This window comes from Anoplophora glabripennis, unplaced genomic scaffold, assembly GCF_000390285.2.
Source record: "Anoplophora glabripennis isolate ALB-LARVAE unplaced genomic scaffold, Agla_2.0 scaffold848, whole genome shotgun sequence".
Classification (NCBI taxonomy): Eukaryota; Metazoa; Arthropoda; class Insecta; order Coleoptera; family Cerambycidae; genus Anoplophora; species Anoplophora glabripennis.
In genome coordinates, this window is record NW_019416945.1 from 96,327 (window position 1) to 122,203 (window position 25,877).

At 33.9% G+C, this 25,877-nt stretch overlaps 2 protein-coding genes across 2 annotated transcripts in view; one reads left to right on the forward strand and one right to left on the reverse strand.

Annotated features, from left to right (window-relative positions):
* Positions 1-14,162: 14,162 nt before the first annotated feature.
* Positions 14,163-22,461, forward strand: LOC108914509. The gene is made up of 5 exons (XM_018720328.2): positions 14,163-14,272; positions 16,610-16,859; positions 19,437-19,570; positions 19,625-19,774; positions 21,579-22,461. Exons 1-5 carry the CDS (start codon positions 14,215-14,217, stop codon positions 21,728-21,730), a joined length of 744 nt encoding a protein of 247 aa, XP_018575844.1. The 5' UTR covers positions 14,163-14,214; the 3' UTR covers positions 21,731-22,461.
* Positions 22,462-24,831: 2,370 nt separating this feature from the next.
* LOC108914511 (esterase E4-like) overlaps positions 24,832-25,877 on the reverse strand; it is a 67,084-nt gene continuing 66,038 nt past the window's right edge. Inside the window, exon 11 of the mRNA XM_018720331.1 lies at positions 24,832-25,153. Coding sequence (XP_018575847.1) covers positions 24,931-25,153 — 223 coding nt within the window. The 3' untranslated portion in view covers positions 24,832-24,930. The remainder of the gene's footprint in view (positions 25,154-25,877) is intronic.

Below are 25,877 nucleotides of genomic sequence, written 5' to 3' on the forward strand. Positions count from 1 at the left end.
TAAAATTTTAAACATTAGCCGCTATAGGAATTTGCCGTTAATATATATAAGTAAATGGAATGTATGGTGCATTCGATTTTCGAGTTTTACTTTGCCGTCCCTCTGTTCTAACAATTGATACAGTAAGTCTGTGGACATGACACATAGACCTCGTGTTAGCATAATAATAATGCAAATCTATGAATGCGATACATAGTAACAAACAAATAGCCTATGCATATGAAAATATAGGAAAATTAAATTAAAATAGAGTCTATGAATGCGATACATAGCAACAAACAAAATAGCCTATGAATATGAAAACATAGGAGAGTAAAATTAAATTAGAGTCTATGAATGGGATACATAGCAACTAACAAATAATCTATGAATATGAAAACATGTCCAGAGACTTGCCTGGAGGGAACGTTACATTCTTAATGATTGGAAAACATACAAGAGTTTCATCATAAATTGAACGTTGTTTCAGGCATCATGTCAAACCTTGTGGCATTAGAACCGTTTGACTGTGACGGAGATGTTGGGTCAGTCGGTATCAAATGGGAAAAATGGAAGAGAGCGCTAGAAATTTATCTGGAAGCAGCCAACATTGAAATTCCTTCCAAAAAGAGGGCCACTTTGTTGCATATGGGAGGCCTTGGTATACAGGAAATATATTATAATCTGCCCGGTGCCCACGTCTCCACGGTTAACCCAGGTGATATAGACGTATATAAAATTGCTGTAGAAAAACTGGACAATTATTTCGCCCCAAAGCAAAGCAAAATATATGAAAGACACATATTCCGTCTATTAAAGCAAGAACCAGAGGAAAAGCTGGAAAAGTTCTTGGTGCGGTTGAGAAACCAGGCTGAAAAGTGCAAGTTTAGTAACCCGGAGGAAAACCTTATGGACCAAATCGTGGAGAAATGTTACTCGGCGGACTTGAGAAAAAAAATTTTGACCATTGGTGACACCATAACACTGGACACAATAATCACGGAGGCCAACGCTATTGAAGCTGTCGGTAGGCAAATGGAAAATTTTGGAGAGAAAAAGCCTTCAGTGGAAATAAATAAAGTGACAACACAAAATCGCAGGGCGGACAGCAGCTCGTCAAAATCTTGTTATCGCTGCGGCTCAAGAAATCATCTATCTTTTTCTTGCCCAGACAAAGAGATAACCTGTAGAAAATGTGGCATTATAGGACATGCCGCTCAACACTGCAGAACTAAGAGTATCAAAAGGAAATTCAAAGGAAAATTCTCTTCTAAAGAAGTAAAGAAACCGAAAGTTAGAAGGCGTAGTCAAGATGATGACAACGGGGGGGTTAACTACATCTTCCATATCGACAGCGATGAGGACATACTTTGTAATATTGGAGGAGTTCCAGTAAAACTAGTGATCGACTCTGGTAGCAAGTGTAATATTTTAAGTGAAGAGACTTGGAATTACTTAAAGAAGTCGAAATGTATTGTATTCAACCAAATTAAAAAGCCCAACAAAGTTTTCATGGCATATGCTAGCGACAAACCCTTAGATATTTTAGGTAGCTTCAAGGCGGAAATAGCAATCAACCACAACAAGCAAATTGGTACCTTTTATGTAATAAAGAATGGCACGAAAAATTTGTTGGGGAAAGACACGGCAAAATTATTAAGAGTTTTGCGAATCGGTCTAGAAAACAAAGTACATGTTAATGCTCTATCTGCTTTTCCTAAATTTAAGAATGTCGTAATAAATATTCCCATTGACGAGACAGTAAAGCCGGTGGTTCAACCATATCGCCGAATTCCAATTCCACTGGAAAAGAAAGTTAACGAAAAAATCCAGGAATTGCTTGATTCAGATATAGTTGAGCCAGTGAATGGTCCTTCAAAATGGGTGTCGCCAATGGTACCAGTGTTAAAACCTAATGGAGAAATTAGAATATGCATCGATATGCGAAGAGCAAATAGGGCAATAATAAGAGAAAATCATCCTTTACCGACTATACATCAATTAATACCCAACTTTAGAAAGGCAAAGTTATTTTCTCGGCTAGATGTAAAGAACGCATTCCACCAGATTGAGATTAGTGAAAATTCTAGGTATATAACTACTTTCATTTCAAATAAAGGTCTTTTTAGATATACGCTGTTGAATTTTGGCATCTCTTGTGCCCCAGAAATGTTTCAAAAAATCATGGAGAGAATTCTCTCGTCATGTAATGGTGCCATTGTTTTCATAGATGACATTGTAGTCTTTGGTGAAACCGAAAATGAACACAATATGCGATTGAAAACAACATTAGACATCTTAAAGGAAAACAATGTTCTATTAAACAAAGACAAATGCATCTATAATATATCTGTAATACAATTTCTGGGGCATGAGTTATCTCCAAAAGGCATCAAACCACTCGATAAATATATCTCAGTCATAAAAGCCTTCCGTTCTCCCTCTACAGTTCATGAACTTCAGAGTTTTCTAGGATTAGTCAACTATATAGGTAAATGGATTCCTAATTTAGCCACTACTACAGAACCTTTAAAACAAATTCTTCGGCATAGATTGGGAAAAAATGAAGACATAAGTAAATATTGGCAAAAGCCGCAACACAAGGCTTTCCACACATTGAAAGACTGTTTATCTAACGTGGCAACGCTTGGATATTATGATCCGGAAGACAGGACCCAAGTCATAGCTGATGCTAGCCCTGTCGGATTGGGTGCCGTATTAATACAATATGACTCAGAAGGGCCCCGGGTGATAGCATATGGAAATAAAAGCCTATCCGATTGTGAAAGAAGGTACTGCCAAACCGAGAAAGAGGCTTTGGCGTTAGTTTGAGCCGTTGAGCACTTCCACATATATCTTTTCGGAAAATTAGATTTTGAACTTATAACAGATCATAAGCCACTAGAGATTATTTTCGGCGAGAAATCGAAACCATGTGCTCGCATTGAAAGATGGGTTCTGCGGTTACAAGCATATAAATTTAAAGTCATATATCGACCGGGCAAGACTAATATAGCGGATTCACTTTCACGACTGTGCATTAATAACGGGCCAAGCGTTTCATTTGATGATGAAGAACACATTCAACAAATTGTTGAATATTCACGACCCATTGCTACACCCCTATCAGAAATCAAAAGACATTCACAATCTGACACTGAAATTATGAAAGTTCGCAAATGGCTATCCACAAATCAATCAGATGATGATATTAAGCACTTTCATGCATTTAAACCAGAATTATGCTTTCATGATGAGATCTTGCTAAGAGGAAACAAAATTGTCGTTCCAAGTAAGCTAAGACCTACAGTACTGCAAGCCGCTCATGAAGGCCACCCTGGAATAGTTGCTATAAAAAATCGACTGCGAACAAAAGTATGGTAGCCTAAGATAGACTACGACGCCGAAAAGCTCGTTAAAAGCTGTAAAGGCTGCACACTGGTCTCGGCCCCAAATGTACCCAATCCCATGAAAAGGCGTGAACTCCCAACAGAGGCATGGATCGACGTGGCAATGGATTTTTTAGGACCATTGCCAAGCGGCCACTATCTTTTAGTTATAATAGACTATTTCAGCCGTTACAAAGAAATAAAAATATTAACAACAATAACAGCATCTAATACAATTAAGATCCTTAAAGAAATATTCTCCCGATTGGGATTTCCGTGTTCACTGACAGCAGATAACGGAAAACAATTTCAATGTGAGGAAATGAAAGAATTCTGCAAAAGATGCGGTATTAAATTATTTCACACTATTCCCTATTGGCCACAACAGAATGGCGAAGTAGAGAGGCAAAATAGAGATATAATAAAACGTCTAAAAATTAGCCAGGCATTAAAAACCGACTGGAAAGAGGACGTTCTTGATTACCTAACTATGTACAATGCCACTCCACACTCAACAACTGGAAAGCCTCCAGCAGAGTTATTTTTTAGGAGGCAATTTAGGGATAAAATTCCTTCGTTACACAACTCTGGAAATAACATACTGGATGAAGAAGTTAGCGATCGAGATTAATAAAGTTAAACGGGAAGGAATATAGTGATAGTAAAAGAAAAGCTCAAGAANTGCCCGCTAACCTTCACACCCACACCCACACCCACACCCACACCCACACCCACACTCACACTCACACACACACTCACACCCCCCCATACCCTACTTACTACTCCCTTTTCGCGCTAGCCTAAGGGCCACCTTAGCAAAGCGCAACCCAGGCTGCATAAGCCGCACCACCCTACCCAACCATAAACATGACACCACCCCCGGGGTTTACACAGACGAGCCGGCGAAGCAAGAAGAGCGCCAGAAGAAAGGGCCCTAGCCGGCGGGGCCCAGCCAAGAGAAAAGGAGGTCCCACAAAGCGCCTACACCGGCCGTATTTGCGGTCGGGGTAGACGACGGATGGATAAAGAGGGATAATCCCCCTCGATCCCAAATCATTGAGGCCAATTTCTAGCCATGGAATAATGGCGCGCGCGACCATTGATGACGCCATAACACTGGACACAATAATCACGGAGGCCAACGCTATTGAAGCTGACGGTAGGCAAATTTTGGAGAGAAAAAGCCTTCAGTGGAAGTAAATAAAGTGACAACACAAAATCGCAGGGCGGACAGCAGCTCGTCAAAATCTTGTTATCGCCGCGGCTCAAGAAATCATCTATCTTTTTCTTGCCCAGACAAAGAGATAACCTGTAGAAAATGTGGCATTATAGGACATGCCGCCCAACATTGCAGAACTAAGAGTATCAAAAGGAAATTCAAAGGAAAATTCTCTTCTAAAGAAGTAAAGAAACCGAAAGTTAGAAGGCGTAGTCAAGATGATGACAACGGAGGGGTTAACTACATCTTCCATATCGACAGCGATGAGGACATACTTTGTAATATTGGGGGAGTTCCAGTAAAACTAGTGATCGACTCTGGTAGCAAGTGTAATATTTTAAGTGGAGAGACTTGGAATTACTTAAAGAAGTCGAAATGTATTGTATTCAACCAAATTAAAAAGCCCAATAAAGTTTTCATGGCATATGCTAGCGACAAACCCTTAGATATTTTAGGTAACTTCAAGGCGGAAATAGCAATCAACCACAAAAAGCGGATTGGTACCTTTTATGTAATAAAGAATGGCACGAAAAATTTGTTGGGGAAAGACACGGCAAAATTATTAGGAGTTTTGCGAATCGGTCTAGAAAACAAAGTACATGTTAATGCTCTATCTGCTTTTCCTAAATTTAAGAATGTCGTAATAAATATTCCCATTGACGAGACAGTAAAGCCGGTGGTTCAACCATATCGCCGAATTCCAATTCCACTGGAAAAGAAAGTTAACGAAAAAATCCAGGAATTGCTTGATTCAGATATAGTTGAGCCAGTGAACGGTCCTTCAAAATGGGTGTCGCCAATGGTACCAGTGTTAAAACCTAATGGAGAAATTAGAATATGCATCGATATGCGAAGAGCAAATAGGGCAATAATAAGAGAAAATCATCCTTTACCGACTATACGTCAATTAATACCCAACTTTAGAAAGGCAAAGTTATTTTCTCGGCTAGATGTAAAGAACGCATTCCACCAGATTGAGATCAGTGAAAATTCTAGGTATATAACTACTTTCATTTCAAATAAAGGTCTTTTTAGATATACGCTGTTGAATTTTGGCATCTCTTGTGCCCCGGAAATGTTTCAAAAAATCATGGAGAGAATTCTCTCGTCATGTAATGGTGTCATTGTTTTCATAGATGACATTGTAGTCTTTGGTGAAACAGAAAATGAACACAATATGCGATTGAAAACAACATTAGATATCTTAAAAGAAAACAATGTTCTATTAAACAAAGACAAATGCATCTATAATATATCTGTAATACAATTTCTGGGGCATGAGTTATCTCCAAAAGGCATCAAACCACTCGATAAATATATATCAGTCAAAAAAGCCTTCCGTTCTCCCTCTACAGTTCATGAACTTCAGAGTTTTCTAGGATTAGTCAACTATATAGGTAAATGGATTCCTAATTTAGCCACTACTACAGAATCTTTAAAACAAATTCTTCGGCTTAGATTGGGGAAAAATGAAGACATAAGTAAATATTGGCAAAAGCCGCAACACAAGGCTTTCCACACATTGAAAGACTGTTTATCTAACGTGGCAACGCTTGGATATTATGATCCGGAAGACAGGACCCAAGTCATAGCTGATGCTAGCTAGTATAGAAATAAAAGCCTATCCGATTGTGAAAGAAGGTACTGCCAAACCGAGAAAGAGGCTTTGGCGTTAGTTTGGGCCGTTGAGCACTTCCACATATATCTTTTCGGAAAATTAGATTTTGAACTTATAACAGATCGTAAGCCACTAGAGATTATTTTCGGCGAGAAATCGAAACCATGTGCTCGCATTGAAAGATGGGTTCTGCGATTACAAGCATATACATTTAAAGTCATATATCGACCGGGCAAGACTAATATAGCAGATTCGCTTTCACGACTGTGCATTAATAATGGGCCAAGCATTTCATTTGATGATGAAGAACACATTCAACAAATTCTTGAATATTCACGACCCATTGCTACACCCCTATCAGAAATCAAAAGACATTCACAATCTGACACTGAAATGTGGCCTAAGATAGACTACGATGCCGAAAAGCTTGTTAAAAGCTGCAAAGGCTGCACACTGGTCTCGTAGTCCAATTAACTAAGCTTTTAAATCGAAATTTTGCCAACTTGGCTGAATTTTTGATATGAGTTAGTTTAAGGTATATTATAACAATAAGTGAGAGTAATTTTTTGTTCAACCCCCGGCCAAGGGTGGAAAAAGATAAAACAAAGGGCTTTTTCAAGATAACTCAANTGAAAGAAGGTACTGCCAAACCGAGAAAGAGGCTTTGGCGTTAGTTTGGGCCGTTGAGCACTTCCACATATATCTTTTCGGAAAATTAGATTTTGAACTTATAACAGATCATAAGCCACTAGAGATTATTTTCGGCGAGAAATCGAAACCATGTGCTCGCATTGAAAGATGGGTTCTGCGGTTACAAGCATATAAATTTAAAGTCATATATCGACCGGGCAAGACTAATATAGCGGATTCACTTTCACGACTGTGCATTAATAACGGGCCAAGCGTTTCATTTGATGATGAAGAACACATTCAACAAATTGTTGAATATTCACGACCCATTGCTACACCCCTATCAGAAATCAAAAGACATTCACAATCTGACACTGAAATTATGAAAGTTCGCAAATGGCTATCCACAAATCAATCAGATGATGATATTAAGCACTTTCATGCATTTAAACCAGAATTATGCTTTCATGATGAGATCTTGCTAAGAGGAAACAAAATTGTCGTTCCAAGTAAGCTAAGACCTACAGTACTGCAAGCCGCTCATGAAGGCCACCCTGGAATAGTTGCTATAAAAAATCGACTGCGAACAAAAGTATGGTGGCCTAAGATAGACTACGACGCCGAAAAGCTCGTTAAAAGCTGTAAAGGCTGCACACTGGTCTCGGCCCCAAATGTACCCAATCCCATGAAAAGGCGTGAACTCCCAACAGAGGCATGGATCGACGTGGCAATGGATTTTTTAGGACCATTGCCAAGCGGCCACTATCTTTTAGTTATAATAGACTATTTCAGCCGTTATAAAGAAATAAAAATATTAACAACAATAACAGCATCTAATACAATTAAGATCCTTAAAGAAATATTCTCCCGATTAGGATTTCCGTGTTCACTGACAGCAGATAACGGAAAACAATTTCAATGTGAGGAAATGAAAGAATTCTGCAAAAGGTGCGGTATTAAATTATTTCACACTATTCCCTATTGGCCACAACAGAATGGCGAAGTAGAGAGGCAAAATAGAGATATAATAAAACGTCTAAAAATTAGCCAGGCATTAAAAACCGACTGGAAAGAGGACCTTCTTGATTACCTAACTATGTACAATGCCACTCCACACTCAACAACTGGAAAGCCTCCAGCAGAGTTATTTTTTAGAAGGCAATTTAGGGATAAAATTCCTTCGTTACACAACTCTGGAAATAACATACTGGATGAAGAAGTTAGGGATCGAGATACATTAATAAAGTTAAACGGGAAGGAATATAGTGATAGTAAAAGAAAAGCTCAAGAAAGTACAATAGGAACGGGAGATAAAGTATACATAAAAAATACGATTAAAGAAAACAAACTAACTTCCAATTTTAATAGTGCCCCTCATACCGTTGTCAGTAAAAATGGCAGTGACGTAAACGTTCAAAATGATGAAATAGGTAAACAACTTCGAAGAAATATAGTTCACTTAAAAAAGGTGGAGGGAGAGTGGAAGGTAGTAGAAAATCAAAAAAACAGTGAGGAAAATGCGGATTAGAAATCAATCAATTGTGGTAAACAGGAATATGAACAAATATGTAATTATTGTATGTGCACTAGGTTAAACCCAATATTGTAGTGTGGATTACTTAAAGGTTAGTTATAATTTTCAAATTTTTGTAATTGAAGGAGGGATGTAGTATATTGTATGTTATAAGAAATGTAAGATGAGTCAGAAATAAATGTTATGCAAACACCGTTTGGCTGTGTGGCCTATGACCGTCGATAAATGAGACAGTCTTGGTCAGACAGAGAACCGGTGAGGGTGTAAAATTAAATTAGTGTTTCTAATCCAACTCCTAGTAGTGATAGTGCCTATAAGCATAATTGACAATAGTGCTACAGTAGGTATAAAACTTTTTATTACAACTTCTTTATATAGGATGTTTGCATTAGAATACTTTATATTTTATAGGTCTAATATATGTATCTTATGAATAAGCGAAATTTGTTTTTAAATTACTATTTATTCGTACTATTTTCGGCTAATATTATAATGTTATATTATATTAGTTTTATTTTATATAAATATATATTTTTTTATTTGTTAATACAATATTAAGTACCTTTGTAGAACCAGTAGAAAAAGACACCTAAACAAGGACAAGAAAAATTTAGGTAACAAGAAAAAATATTGATTAAATAATAAGCCATAAGGACTAATGACATCATATCACATACCAGTGAAAAAAGAGGAAAAATACATTAAATAATAAAAGTGCAGAGAAGTAGCAAGCCTTTAAAAAATTCGTTTCCAAGCAGAATTCGCTGCAACGTTGTCAACTCATAAGACGAGCGGTGATTGTTGTCTCTACCACCCAGCGTTTGGAGATTCAATACTGAAGTAAATAGACTCTTTTAGTGTGACGTCACTTATTTAGGCAACCCGCAACAAATTGTCATAGTTGAAATTGTACAGACCGCGCCATTATTCCATGGCTACAAATTGGCCTCACTGATTTGGGATCGAGGGGGATTATCCCTCTTTATCCTGCCTCATCTCGTGTAGGCCTGGACAGCCTTCGTAGGTGGGCCCCATCCGTCGTCTACCCCGACCGCAAATGCGGCCGGTGTAGGCGCTTTGTGGGACCTCCTTTTGTCCTGGCTGGGCCCCGCCGCGCGCCTGTTAGGCCCCTTTCTTCTGGCGTTCTTCTTGTTTCGCCGGCTCGTCTGCGTAAACCCCGGGGGTGGTGTTATGTTTATGTGTGGTATGGTTGAGTAGGATAGTGTGGCTATATATGCAACCTGCGATGCGCTTTGCTAAGGTGGGCCTTAGACTAGCGCGGGAGGGAAGGTGTAAGGAGGGTATGGGGTGTATGTATGTGTGTGTGTGTGTGTCGTTGTCTTCGATTCTTGATCCTGGCTGTCTCTGAAACAGAAATGGTTAGCGGGCAGGGGGGGGGATGTCGTTGAGGTGGTCACCCAGGGTCAAAAAGTTGGTGTCTAGGTCTTTTGTGTTTGTCGGTCATGTCGGGTACGTAGTTAACGGCTTGCCTGAGGAGGGGATTGTCATGTCTAGCGGCTACGTCAAATTGTTTCTCCGCGTTTTGTCTTATTGTCTGTGTAGCGTTTGTGTATTGTAAGTAGAGAGCGGACAATGTGTGACTTTAACCCGAAGAATAGGTCAAATTTTGGTAGAGATGTGTACGCGTTCAAAAATGTATTGTGTATAAACTATGCAAAATATAATTATTATGTATAGCAAATATATCGTATTATCCTCGCGAAGATTTGTACCCTTTATTTAAAATCCATAAATCATGTGAACAGGTTAAATAACGAGAAAATAATTAAGTTAATTTAGTTCTAAAGAAATGAAATGACACTCGAGCCCATCTCTAGTCTATCCGTCGACATCGGTTGCGTTTATCGAATTCCTATTGGTCAGAATTCAAACTGCAGCCCTGTTATGAATGGAGCGTGAGTTGGCCTATTCTATCATGTGCGTCGCCTGAGGCTATTCGTTACATTGACTCCTAATTTCCAATTAAAAGAACGACACTATTTTTAACCGAACTTTATTTAATAAATATGTAGTATACAATTTCTGATTTTCTAAATATTTTATAACGCCTAAAAATGTATGTACCGTAGAATTTTCGTGAATTATCACGTAAATTTCCGATGCATACCCGACACGCCACTGCGTCATGGGTAATGTATCTAGGTTTATGAATGACATATCTATGTTCAAGGTTAAAGTCACAAATTGTCCGCTCTCTGATTGTAAGTCTCGTAATATGTTAGTGTTTCTTACGTACCAGGGCGCGTCGGTGGCCGTGCGGAGGGCTACGTTTTCCACCACCTGTAGTGACTTTAAGTGGCTTTTTGCCGCGTGACCCCACGCCATGGAGGCGTAGGTTAACTACGGATGAAGTACCACCTTGATAAGCGTTCGCTTATTCCTTAAACTGAGTTTGTTTCCACCTTTGAGGGTCCTAGCCCTGGTGGTCTTCGCTCGCGCCACTGTCTCGTCGATGTGCGGTTTCCAAGTGAGACGCTGGTCCATCGTCACGCCCAGGTATCGTGTTTGTCGATTCCAGGAGATGGGTTCCTGGGATAGTGTCAGTCTGTCGAGGTTTTGTGGAATTTTTCGTTTGGTAAAAAGGATAGCCGAACTTTTGTTGGGATTAATTTTGACTTTCCACCTGTTGCACCAGGTTTCAAGTTGGTCTAGGCAGTTTTGGAGGAGGGAGGCGGAATATCTAGGATTTACGGATTGGGAAGTGATTGTCAGGTTGTCGGCGTATAAGTATATGTTGGTGTTGGGGATATGTGGGTTGTCGGAGTTGTAAATGCTGTATAGGTGTGGGGACAGGACGATGCCCTGGGGAACACCGGGCTCAATGGGACTGGTGGTGGAAAGGGAGTATTGGATTTAGATGCGGAATAATTGTAGACAGAATCTGGCTGTTGTCTACTATTTACATAGATACTATAAAAATGAACAACTTCAAATTAATTTATTTTTACAAGGATTTGGAAGTATTTAAGAACAACCAACACGCGATATTTAAGATCATGACAGATAAACCATTTTTTTCGCACTTGTGTCCAAAGTACATAAGGCTGAAAAACGAACTAGTAAAATATTAACTTATTCTTCATAACAATGTGCACTATGGGGTTGCCTATTATTTGGCGTTTGCGACGTCACTATTAAAAAGGTCTATTGCCACAAACGACGACCGCATTCATGAAAAGGCGGTAGTACTTATAATATTTTCCAATGCATAATTTGAAATTTAGCTTTACACATTTTAATATTCGTTCTATTCGTACGGTAGTTTATCTGTTTAGTGAAATAGACACAGTGAAAATTTTTCTATTGCGTATTTATCAGAAGGAATCCTGGTTTAATAATAAGATTTATAATAATGTTGTTCTTTTAGAAAAATATTCATTTGTTAGGTCTAATGTTTAATTTTAGAAATTTCAGGTTTCGGAGGTGGATGTCAATACAGTTGAAAAAGTATTTGCTAAAATTATACCCAGTGCGAAAGGCTGTATTAAGAAATATGTATTTAAAAATACTCACATCGATGTACCCTCATTTGAGTTATTATATAACTTATTTGATTAATAAATGTCTAACTACTGATCATTTACCTGATGTTTGGAAAGTAGCTAATATAATTCTAATGTCTAAAAAAAAAGTGTTCTAACAATATTTCTGACCTTAGACCAATAGTATTATTTCCAAGCTTTCTAAAATTCTTAATAAAATTGCTCTTGAACAATTTATTAATTGATACAAATATTTTGCCTCCAACTCAATCTGGATTGTCACCGATAAACAACAAAGCCGGGGATATTTTTTAATCGTCTTTCTGTAAGGCGCCTAAAAGTATGTCTGAATTGGGTATTTTCTAATGTATTATAATGAACATACTCCTCCTTCTCCTCCTCCTCCTTCTTTGAGGTAGCTGTCTTAGCTATGCTTCAAGTAAGAAATAAGTCTATGTTCATTTTCAGCTATCTCAGAAATGCACCTATTTAACATTATACTGAAATATATGAAAAAGTAACATCACAAAAAAAATGTTTGAAGACATTTAACTTTATAGAAAAGCAAAAATGTTCCAAGGTCACTTGATCTAAACTGGTTCATTTGCATCCAAGGCAGCTACCCTTGAAGTATGGTCTATTGGTTTTCAGACACTCAATATACCACAATATTAAGTATATTTTCTTCGGTCAAGAAAACGTATATTCAGTGAAAAAATGTTATTCAGTATGTCTAAACATATACAAATATATACATTTTTGAGAAAGAAAACGTATATTTAGTGAAAAAATGTTGTTAATTTTTAATTTTTTCTGTGTTCTACGAATGCAGCAGGTACGAAAATAGAATATACTTTGATCATTTAATAAAAAATAGAACATAATTAATATGAGAACTGTATGAACTGGACACGATTTAAACGGGAGATAAAAAATTAAGATAATTAATTTAACAATAATTTATTAATATACCTAAATCATAATTTAACTTTTTTCGTGAAAACTAGTTATTAGGTAGACACTTACCTGCTTATTATTTGTTATAATCGTAAATAATTAACATTTTTTATTTTTTTATAATGTCTATAAACAATGTTGCGAATGAAGGGAACTTACGCTAGTTAAATGACCTTTCAACCACTAACTTGTCATAAAGTTTGAGAAGAACGATTTGGCTTGAGTAGAAATACCTAAATAAGGAAATTAAATTAAAATATTGAAGAGCAAAATTAAAGTAGTAAATTTTTATTTAAAATAATATAAGTACTTGTATTTTTATACACGAACTTAATAGAATATGAATTATGTAGATATCTTAATTTAAAAACTTCAAGGAATTATGTCAAGGTTCATTTTTTAACAATATGACGTTATACGTAGATATATAATAAATAAACAATTTGGATTATATTATTCGGCAGACTTAGTTCTTAAGGGATATAAAATGTTGATTTGTTTTTTTGTCATAATATACAGTATTTCATATTAGAGGGTATAACAACAGTAATTTTTATACGGGTAGCAGTATTTGCAGGGTGTAGCTAAAATATTTTGCTAAACTTTAGTGGGTATTCTTTTATAACTTACCATGTGCTTTAATTTTTAATTGTATGTGCATGACACAGGTTTGTTACATACAGGGGCGTAGATACGGTAATTACTGAAGAATTTCCAAAAATGTTGCATGTTGTTAGAAGCAAGTGTGAAACCATCAAATTATTTTTTAAATAAAAATAACTATTATTCACGGAGCCACATTATCTATGAATAAAATTGAGCATTATTCACATGGCTGTCCTAACTATGTATTTTTGACTTGAAATAATCTTTGTATATATATTTTTTTATTTTGAAAAATCTGTATCATCAAAAATGAAACTTTTGCGGACATATGTTTATAGGAACTTTTTTGTTAATTGTGAAAAACCCGCCACTAAGTTTATTCAAGTAAGTAAAGTAATAATACCTAGTTACAGCAACCTATTGTCTTTTTTTTTATTAAACACTAATTTTCATATTACTTATTGCTTTGTAGTAAGCAAAAATAGTACTTTCACTTTCAACATGAGTTTGTTGACCAAGATTAGAATTATTAGATTTCTGTTTAAGTGGATATATATCTTGTATTATGTCCTTTTGAAATTATTAACATTTTTGTTAAATATTAAATCGCATTGTATTGTACTTAAATATAATGAAGCTTAAGAACATTTCATGGAATTTAAACCCGTAGATGTCGATGGAGAAAGGGTTTGTTATTTCACTCTGTAAATATATCGAAACACGTATATATACTCATCAAGGAGACGTAGAAAGCTTTATTGCAAACTTTGATATTAAGAATGAAGTTTCTTGTAGTATTATGTGTTTTATGGCAACTTGCACAGTGTAAAGTGTTACGTAAGTACCTAGTAGTATAAGGTTTAATTTTCAAATGTTAAATTTTGTTTTGTATAGATAGATATAGATAGATATAGAAAATCATGTATGGTTTCAATTTCATTGACTGTAACAGCCTTAGGTACAATTCTTTTTAGGTCTTGTGTGATCAAATTCCATTTCTATTAAAGGTATGTCTCATTGAGTTTAATTTACATGAGCAAAGATTCATATCAAGGCCATCTGATGTCATTTCGGAAAGTTTTATCAAAAAATTATTCCGAATTACTTAAAATTTGAATGTTCAAAATTTTCATTGAAAATGGTTTTCGAATAAATAAAAATATTCTTGCTACTTAAGTATATATACAAAAGTAAGAATTGGAACTTAATAATATTAAAATAAGATATTAACAATGATTTGCTTCCCCTGTATAGGAAAGTACAATATGTTCTAAAATTCCACAGTACTAATAAAACAGGAAGTGAAGATCATATTACATTTCCTTATAATATGAAGTAAGCATAACTTTACGTAACAGCGAAATCTCCTAATTCGAATTGTGAAAGTTTTACACGAGATTTTATATTATGTAATTAATTTGAAGGAAGAACTCTACAGCATTGTATATATTGCGTATCATTTAAATGATGTAAATTGGACCCAGTTTACGCTACACAACCTTGTTATGATGGAAGATTTTTCTATTAATATTTTAATAAACATAATTAAAGCTTTTTTTTATTTTACACAGCTCAGTGAAGGATTTCACATATTCCGTAATAATTTCAACTTGTACGTATGAGGTCTAACAATTTTTTTATTTTTTTTTTGAAATTATAAGAAAAAATTTACCGATGAAAAATATGTTTAATAGATTCCAAATAATAAGAGTTATTTTTTTTTTACTTGTTAGAAATTTAATTCATTCAACATTATTACTTGCAAATATGCAAAACGCATTCATTCAGATCTGTATTGCGGATACTTCTTTCCAGCTGTGGCAGACTGGATTCTCCACTAATTTAATCTTTCATCCAGTCGAGAGCGTCCTGCGATCTCTCTGAGACTCAGTTATTCATACTCAGTATTTAATTTATTCTTTTCAGCGAGACAACATCTAATATTTCCTTCGCTTTAATCTGCCATGATCTTGAGTACCAGTATTCGCAATGTTCTTGTGAATTCGTCTTCTCAAAGCCTTCTTACGGACTTAATGTTCAACGTTGGCTCTGAATCTAGGAAAACTCAGCTACCTTATTTTGTAGGTAGCCTTTTTCATTTCCTTCAGCGCCTTTATGTGGTGACACGCAACACAGCGTAACATGTTGTTATATGATAGTTTATTAAATAATTAGGTACAAACATCCCCAAACAAATTTTGAGCACACCTTGTTTGTGTTTATGACCTTTATTGTAGACAAACTTGCATGTGTAGTCCTTTTATAAATTTTCCTTCAAACATACTCTTATAGCTTCAGCTTGGAATATTGTACATTTCTTGGAAGGCTCCCAGAATATGGCTTCTTTGCCTCCTAGACCTCCTGCTCCTGCCTCACTGTATTGGAGCCATGCGTAAATCATAACAGCCTCAATTTTTCTGGTGTAATGACTCCGTCTGGTGTATTGACTCCCATTCTTCTCAATTCTTTATTCGGCTCTCGAAAGGCTTTTGGAAATTAAGTCTTGCAATCATTCTGTCATCTCAAAGATAGGTTCCAACTGTACCGCGATCAAGATTTTGGATTGGACCCAAATTAAGCCTTACATCTAGATTCTAGATAAACAGTGATTAATAAACTGAAGTAAAATTATTTTCGGATGATACCATTATTTTTACTTACTGTTAGAGTTAGATGCAATCAGTTGCTGAAAACAGTGAACAATATAGAAGAATTCATTAAATTAAATATCATTTATTTATTTCTTAAATTTTGTCCTAACTAAAAATTTGATCAGGGGGAAACAGTTTTTATTACAAAAATCATCAAGCATGAAACTAAATTTTTATTTCCAAAAAAAATATAGTAAAAATCGAAAAAATCAGTGGAAATTTTGTAGGTTTGTATAAAACGGCAGAAAAAAAGGTTTTAGAGCGCCTTTTGTTTCAAAATAATTAAAATGTTTAAATTTATTACTTCATGTTTGTCACAAGCCTTATCTTAGAAAATGACAGTTGTCTAAGTAAATTTAATGATGTTGATAAATACTGTGATACTGAAATGGAAACCAGTTGCCCAATATCGCCTTGCAATATTTCCTAACAGTTCGTTAACCTTGTATTACTTTCATATAAATCATCAAGTAGTGTGTAAATAAACAAGTAATCAATCTAATTAAAGTTTTCACTTTTACAGCCGAACGACTTAAGCCATACAGGTGTAAGAAAACCGATCCGGAATTTAGCAAATGTGTTTTGGATGGGTTCGAAAAAAGTCACGGCCTTTTCGATGAGGGCATACCAGAACTTAATTTACCACCCTTTGATCCATTTGAATTACCCTTGTTGACTGTAAACAGGACTGTTAATGAGCTAGTTAGCATTAATGCCGTATGTAAGAACATCAAGACGATTGGTGGAAGCAATAGAGTTATAGAAGATTTGAAGTAAGTACATATATTATGTTGTAATAAGTATTCGAAACCAAGATAAATGTGGTAGTGTCCATCTAAGCTTCTTAAAAAACTTATAAACGGTTAAATACTACGATTAGATACTAAGATTCAATTTAAAAGAAAATTGGAACATTAATAGAGTCCGTACGATATTTGTTGAGATAGAATTCCAAGAAAAGTATAAACCAATAAGGTAACTGCAAAACACAGTATGTACTGCAAGCTGCTACGGCGAACGCCACACCGCCAATGTCTTTCTACATACCTCGGGTATCGAATGCCGTTAATTCCAAGAAAGTGGCGCAGGGGTCTTCTTGGAATTCCATCTCAACAAATATCGTACGGACTATATGTACTTTAGGTTTACGTAAAAAAGACTTATTTTAAATCAATGATTACTTTTTACACGCACTGTCAACAAGTCACTACTTTTCCTGATAATTATTTTTTTATATTTTTCTACTATGAACAAAGTAAAACATAACCTATTTAACTTTACGTTATGCCCTGTAAATATCAAGCAATAAGAATAATCATTGTGTTTGAATAACTGTAATTACAATTTTTGGCCAATTTAAATATATTTGTCTTATGTTTAAATGTTACAAGAAAGTTGTGCCATTCTTACAAAGGTACCATAAGTATAAATATAGAACCTAACTCGAGGTGAAAGTAAGGAAACGATTTTAACAGTAATTCAGAAAGTGAAATTCACATGCTATTTTGCCATAGAAATGTCTTCAAACTATATCAAAGATATGTATTAATTTTTTTTATTAAGAAATTAGCAAAATTGTGGTAAATTTCCTAGCTTCAATAAATTGATCAAGAAATTGGAGACAATAAAACGATTTCTAATTTATTGACTAAGTTTAGAAATCCTTAATAACTTAATATTTATTCATTACTACCAACTATAGCTGTATTTTAATGTAGCTACCTTTTTAACTTTTAATAAAAAGTAGGTTACAACTTTTTAATTGTCCAATACAGATATCTTTTTAATTTTAAGAGATACAGAAATGGTTACACGAGCAAAAATGTGTAGAATTTTATGGCGATCACAGATTCGTTTTTAAATTGTGATAATTCCGAATAGTTCCAAATATATTCGAAGGAAACCAATTTTATGCTATTTCTTTTCAGTCGTACTTGACTTGTTTTTTTTTTAAATGTGTAGTCTGATGTAAAATAATGTAAGGAATCGATTTTTGGTGTTAGTATTAACGTATCATAAAAAATGTATGCTGATGGTAATTAACTTTTTGCCTCATTAGAAAAAAAGGGAAATTCTCTTTATAACGATGTATAATTTATGGGTAAATAAATAACCAAGATATTGAATATAATTATAATTTTAATAATACAAAGTCAAGTAGCCATGTGAAAAATTTGAATTTTTTCTATAAATTACTTTAATATTTCTTAATTTTAATACTTTTTAACACATCAACCTTTATTTACATAAGAAGAAATAAGAAGAGCAACGAACAAAACAACATAGATAAAGCAAAACAACTTTAAATGGTAAATTTTATCGCAAATGTTCGAAGTGCATACCATTACTATTTATACACTTCTGCACTCGTTCAAAAATGCTCTGATTGTGTGTAGCAGATTGAACCATGTCAGAAGGTATTGAATTTATCAGTCTTGAAACATTTATTCTTAATTCTTCCTCATAGTCGTATCGCCTTGTGTATAGCTGATCTTTAATATACCTATCCATAAAAGAAAAAGTCCATGATAGTCATATTAGGACTTCTCGGCGGCCAAGTATCTGGACCACCATGTAATGATATGTACACGAAGATTTGTGTGATATAATTTAAATTTACCATTTAAATTTGTTCTGCTTTATCTATGTTGTTTTGTTCGTTGCTCTTGTTTTGTTATGTCAGAGAGTATTAAAAATAAGATTATTGAATAAATTTTTAGAAAAAATTCATATATTTCATATGGCTACTTGACATTTTTTTTAAATTATAATTATATTCAATATCTTGGTTGTTTATTTATGAAAACCCCATAAATTATATCGATATAAAGAGAGTTTCTCTTTTCTTCTAATCAGGTAAAAATTCAATCAGCAAGAACAAAAGTTAACTACCGCTCAGCACACATTTTTAGAGATACGCTAATACTGACAGCAAAAATCGATTCCACATTTTATATCAGAATACACATTTTCGTTCCAAATTTTTGAAAAACAAGTGAAATACGTCTAAAAATTGAAATAGCATTTAATCGATTTCCTTCGGATACCTCCGTAACCATTCGGAATTTTCTAAATTTAAACAAATTCCTGATCGGTTCAAAATTCCGCACATTTTTGCTCATTTAACCATTTCTGTATCTCTTAAAATAAGAAAGATACCTGTATACGTGCTCATTAAGTAATAAAGAAAATACTCTATGCATTGGTGGACCAATTTATTGTAAATTTAAAGGTAAAACTTGTTTTAGTAGATCGTTCTATATTGTACCTCCATTTTCGACTACTACATATAACTAACAACTCATGAAATCACTAATTTTTGTAAATTTAACAGATTTATTATCTTTTAGAGCCGATCCCGTCAAACAAACCGGAGAAATTAGAGTAACTCTTCCTTGGGTGAACCTTAATATGGACTATGACGTGGTCGGTCAACTCCTTATCATTCCCTTGAGAAGTATTGGCCACTTTGAAGGAAACTTCAGTATGTACTTACCAATATTTATTGTGACTAATTAATTTATCAATGTCCTTTTAGCTAACACGCAAATGTACGTCAAAGGAAACTTGAAGAAATATAAAAAAGACGGAGAAGAATACTTCAAAGTAAATAAAATAGATACAAAAATAACAGTAGGAGATGGAAGTATTAAACTAACTGCCAAAGATCCGCAACATCAATTTGAAGGTAAGATAATTTATTTATAATACAGTGTGTAACAACGATGATACAACACTGCTGAATAATGATGACATCTTTTCTTAAAACGATTCTAATGGTTATGATCGTTTAGAAATTGGAAGTAAAACATAATTTCTGTTCAATTACGTAATAACCACTGAGGATATAATCTTTAATTTCGGTACAATACAGTCTCTCCATGACAGCTATGATCACGTAAAATTTAAAAAAAATGTATTACAGACAATATTCATTTACATATTTCAAGGAACCATTTCCAATGAAAACTTTTATGCTTTTTGAACTATTTCTGTATAGTAATATTCACTATTAAAAGTCCAAAAATCATGACAATAGCGATTATTTTTAGAATTTAAACTAAGAAACCGTAAATGCTGCATTGTATGAAGAAAATTCAATACACAAAGGGATAAATCACATTGTGTTTCATTTCAAGTCTTTGAAAGATAATAGATTTCCAGTCATTTCGGCTAGACTAATCAGACTAGAAAGTATGTCTCACGTGGTTGTTGCGTTCTAATGGGTTGGGGAATAAGTAATATCCGTTTTTTTTTCAAATTCAAAAATTCACATGAAAATTAAACGCGCTGTCAAATTAACTATTTTTGGTTGCTTCGTTAGATTGTGAACTTTCATTCATTTGAAACGAAATGTCAAGTTGATAAAATCGATCATTTTTGGCAAACTCTATTTGTTTATAATCGAAACGGGGAAAACGCTAAAGCCGCTCAAGTTGCTCGGAAAATTTGTGCTGTATATGGTGATCATACGCTGGATGAACGATGGTTTTCGCTTTTTAAAGAAGATAATTTCAACCTTAAAGACAAAAATCGTTCCGATGCCCTGTTGAATTTGATGAAGAGCAATCTAATCGACTCCTTTACGAAAATCTAAGATAATCAACATAAGAAATGTTTTCTTCGCCATATTGTCACTGGTGAACTTGAAACAACAGAAAGAATGGTTAAGCCCAAAAAATACAAGCAAAACCGTGAACAAGACCAGAACTTCATCCTCGAAAGACAATGTTATGCGTCTGGTGGGATTGGTAAAGGATTCTTTATTACGAATTCTTACCGAACAATCAAACCGTCAACGCAGAACTCTATGTCCAACAACTACAGCAACTCCACGCGGCTATTCCACAAAAAAAACCTGATCGGCGATACGACGTTCTTTTGCAACATGACAATGTGAGATCACGTATCGCCAATATGACCAAAACGGTCATTCGAATACTTAATTGGTTCGGTCTCGGTCCTACCCGTCTTACTTTCTCAATCTCGTGCCATCTGATTTTCACTTCTTCCGCACTTTATCAAATTCCTTACGCGGTATTTCTTTTAACAACGACAATGAGTTAAGAACTTGGTTGAAGGATTTCTACAGAAGGGACATCGAGCAACTTGTTGAAGGTAATAAATAACGATGAAAAATATATCACTGATTAGCCTATTGATTGCATTACTTATTCCGCAACCTAATATACACGAGTACATATTTGGTTATTGGTTATTTTATAGAAACTGAAGATGTACATCTTGCTAAATATGAAAATGCATTTCTTTAAAACCATAATATTTAATAATTAAAAACACATATGTACAATCGGTTATCATAACGTCACAGCTCCAGGGGAAGTTAAAATAGACTAATAAAATTGTTATATGTAATAAAAAATAATGATAAAATATTTTGTTGCCTGACTATCTAATATGGAATCAAGCCTTTTTATGCTAAAATATGTTTATATTCAACTAGTACTAATATAAATAACTATTTATTTCAGCCGATTTAATAACTCTATTTTTCAATGAAAACCCTCGTCGAGTGATGGATGCCATCAATCCCATCTTTATTGAAACCACCAACGAACTTTTCAAGATCATGTCAGACCATATCCTTTCTTCATTGCCAGCTTCTGAGTGGCTACCAGCTTAAGAGTTAAAATTAAAGATTAATGCGGTATGAAAGTGTAAATAGGAATGTTTTGTTTTTATACTTTGTTTTATAAAAATATTTCTTGTTACCAAACTGTTCACCTATATGTAGTACCTATTTCCAACATTTTGTGTAAATATTTTATTAAACGTTAATATCAAGTATACAGTGTGGAACAGCCAAATGGAATAAATTCAGTATCTCAATTATTGTGCAATGTGCATATTTATAAAAAATCCCGAGACACGTCGATTTTGGATTGTGAAATAACAACCCCCTTCGAATGGCAGTTACAACCCCTAAATTTTTAAATGCGAAGTAACGGCCTATGATGTCTCATTTGAAAGGAAGGTATTTACATTCTCTATTCAAAAATACTATGGTTTTAATATTTATTGTAAAAATTAGCAGTAAAAAAATAAATTCATCAGTTTGACGAAATTCGCTACAGCAAACTAAAAAAAACTTAATTTCAAGGAAGATGTTCAAAATTAGTTCCTTGGATGTCTTGGCCGTATTCCAATTGTAAATAAAAATGTCTTCTAACGTTTTCCAACATCTGAGGCGTGACCGACCTAACCGCAACCATTATTTTTTTGCAATAAAATTGGCAATGCCAGCTGTGAATAATTTTGATAAGTTTTTGTATCTTCTTTTTATTTGAAAATGTTGAAAGAGAAAAACACTGAAATTGTTTTTGCTAAATTTTTGTTGTAACAAATTTTGTTAATCAGACCATCAATTTTTGCAATAAATATTAAAACCATAGCATTTTTGATTGGGGATGAAATTTTTACGTTGCAGGATGTCATTTCAGAATCCAAAATGGACGTGCCTCGAGATTTTTTATAAATGTGCACAATAATTGAGATACTGAATTTATTCCATTTGGCTCTTCCACATTGTATAAAACATTTACACAAATCATTCGACGTAATAAATTTAAAGTATCTCGGTACCTTTCCTACAGGATGTCTCATGAAAAAGTGTACAAATTTGAGGAGACATTTCAACATAAGCAAAAAAAATATATCTGTCTTGGCCTGTGTCTTGGTCTAGACACGTTTCGTTTACGACCGTTTAAAAAAAAATGTACTTACAAAATCATGCTACTAATTCTCGTTTCTGTTGTCAGTATAGGATACACAGATGGATATGAAGAGTTCACCTTCCTTCGTGAGTGAATTTTCGTTTGATCAAATTCACCTTGTCGCGAGAAGCGCAGATCAAAAACAGAGTGACAAAGACAGGAAACCAAAACCGTTTAAACAAAGAATGAGCTCCACTGCTAGTCTGGTAACTATGTCATTGCGATAAATCTCGCGGACAAGATGAATTTGGTCAAGCTGTACGCCTACTCCTTTTAGCAATTTATTTTCGAAACAAAATTTTCGAATTTTCATAGATATTAGAGTAAACTGCGTAATCATATTTGTATTTTCTGATTGTTTTGCACCAGAAACTACAGTTTTGATAAGAATTTAGTTAATAGGTATAAAAAAGTTAAATCAACGGGCTTGATATAATTACAAATATAACAGATAAAGATAATTTAAACATACATAGACAAATATGTAAACATAGTTGTAGCACGAATAAATGACAAAATACAAAACTTTGCAAGTCGTGTTTAACAAATATACAAGGAGGATTGGGAATAGTAATTTTGAAATAAGAAAAAATATAGTTTGTTTAAAAAACGGAGTTACATTTATTTTTAATTTATTCGTACCAATAACAATGTTAGACTATATTAACTTATTTTTTTATTTATTTGTTATTGTTTGTATATCGCCCTCTTCAAGTTTATTTTTTCTATATGTTAACAAATTATTATTATTGTTGAAAAACTGCAGTTCCTGTTGTAAAATAAATAGACAGTTTAATGATCATCAAGTATGTAATTTACTCCAAAGTATAAGAAAATATGAAGATTTTGCAAGAATTATTTTTTTCACAAATATTAATAAATATTTCAAACAAGCATGATTTTGTAAATACTAAATGTAAGAATACCTTATCACATTCTTATTTTGTTTTTTAAAAAATGTGAAGGTCCATATTTCGAAAACATTATATTCCCTTACCAAGGTTTGTATAAAAATGTTTGCTTATTTTTATCTAAGAAATGTCTCGTTAATGTTTGTGTAATTCTTCGTGGAACGCCCTGTATTTGTTTCGGGTAAAGTACATTATTTTTTTATTATGATGTCCATGATAGAACATTTGCAAAATGTATGTACCATATTCCGTAGAGAATCTGATTTCCTAAAATTTTAAATCTGCCTTTCCAATTAAAAATCATAAAGGGAAATTATTGGTTTGTAGAATTTTGGTTAAAATTGATAACGAGTTTGCTATAAATTAAGCTAATAACAGTAAATTAAATTTACATGTTTTATTAAATTAGTTAATTATACTACAAAATTGAACTGGATTTTATGTACATATGTTAAATAAAATGTAAAGAAAAATGTTATCCAAAATCGCACTTTAATACACTATATTCTAGTCATACCTTATTTTGTAATTTCAAATATTTTCCAGGAAATGTAGTCTTGAACACTGTACAAATTTAAAATTCAATAGGTTTCTATATTTTATGCTCATATTTTAATTAATGAAATTAACAACTATACAAGTAAAAATTAAATACATGTTTATTATTTTACATTATAACTCTTCTGTTTCTCAATTAAATTTAAATCATTTTTCGAATGTTATTTGAAGCTATATCTGTCAGTTTATTCAATTTAGTGATTTACTTTCTGAGGATAAGGCGACCTTTGTAGTCTTGGATCCCGAATTTTTATCCATTTTTAAGATTGATTGATTTCCATAACTTTATTAGCAATAACCGTTTTCGGAAAAACGCATTTAACGATGAAGAGTACCTACTGCTTATTTTATTAAAAAGCTTTAATCCAGAAGCCAAACATATGTACGAAAGAAGCAGGGACATATTACTATTATATATTATGTGGTTGCAAATATTAGACAGGGCACAAAAAACATTTAGCATTAAAAATGGAAAACGGAGACAATAAAATTCTTTAAACTGATTGTAACTATTTATAAAAAAAGGAAACAACTAGTAGATAATTTACATTTTCATCATAAGAATATAGTTTTGTAACATAAAATTTAATAACATTCATAATTTATAAAAACATAATTTGCATCAAAATCAAACACCAACATTAATCAACACCAGGAATGTTTTCAAATAAATCTTGTTTTGCCCAGAATGACATTCTATCCTTATGGAAACCGCACTGGTTGGTCACGTGGAATTGATCGATATAACTACCAGTAAAATTTAAGAAACATAATTTATCATTTTTATTCTTATCATCATCTTTTATATCTAGAGGTTTCCAGTCTATGCCTTCCAAAGCTGGATTCTCAAGCGGATTGGGATCCCTAAAAATAAGCAAACTGTATACCACTAACCACTACAACAAATTATGAGTGTAATATCTGTACTACTAAGGCCACATAGAGCGCTATTTTGCTATGATTATTTTGTATATTCATTAAAAACACAGCCGATGTTACAACGACGCGTACATCGAAGCAAAACTTTTCAACTCTTTTTTACCGAAACAAGAGTTGTCCATTTGCAACAAAAACACTATTTTTAAGTGAATTTATTAATATATGTATAGAGAGAGAATTTTACTAAAAAATAAATATTATGCTAGTACTAAAGCTTTTATTTAGAATGTTAGGTGGGTATTTGCTGGGAAGTAATTTTCCCTGGCGGAAACACCGCTTTTGTTTTGGATGGGTATAAAACCTTGGTGATGAATTTAATATTTTATTTTGTTACTACAAATTGACGGCAATAATGGGTATAATACGTTTTAACAATAAAAGTCGAATTATACGACTACACTCTAAAGAAGTCAGTGACACATAGTGATGGGCGGGTCGGGTCTGACCCGGATCAAAGATTCGGATCTTTACGATGATCTGACTGACCCGAATCCCGATATAAGTTCTGTCGGATCACTCGGGTCGCGGACCTCAGCTAATCTCGTATGGCCGTGCTGTGGCACTATGTAATGAAATTGATCGCAGAGGTTTACGGAGTACGCCGCCGCTCCCGAGACCCGTATGTAGTGATGGGAAGACTCGTGTATTT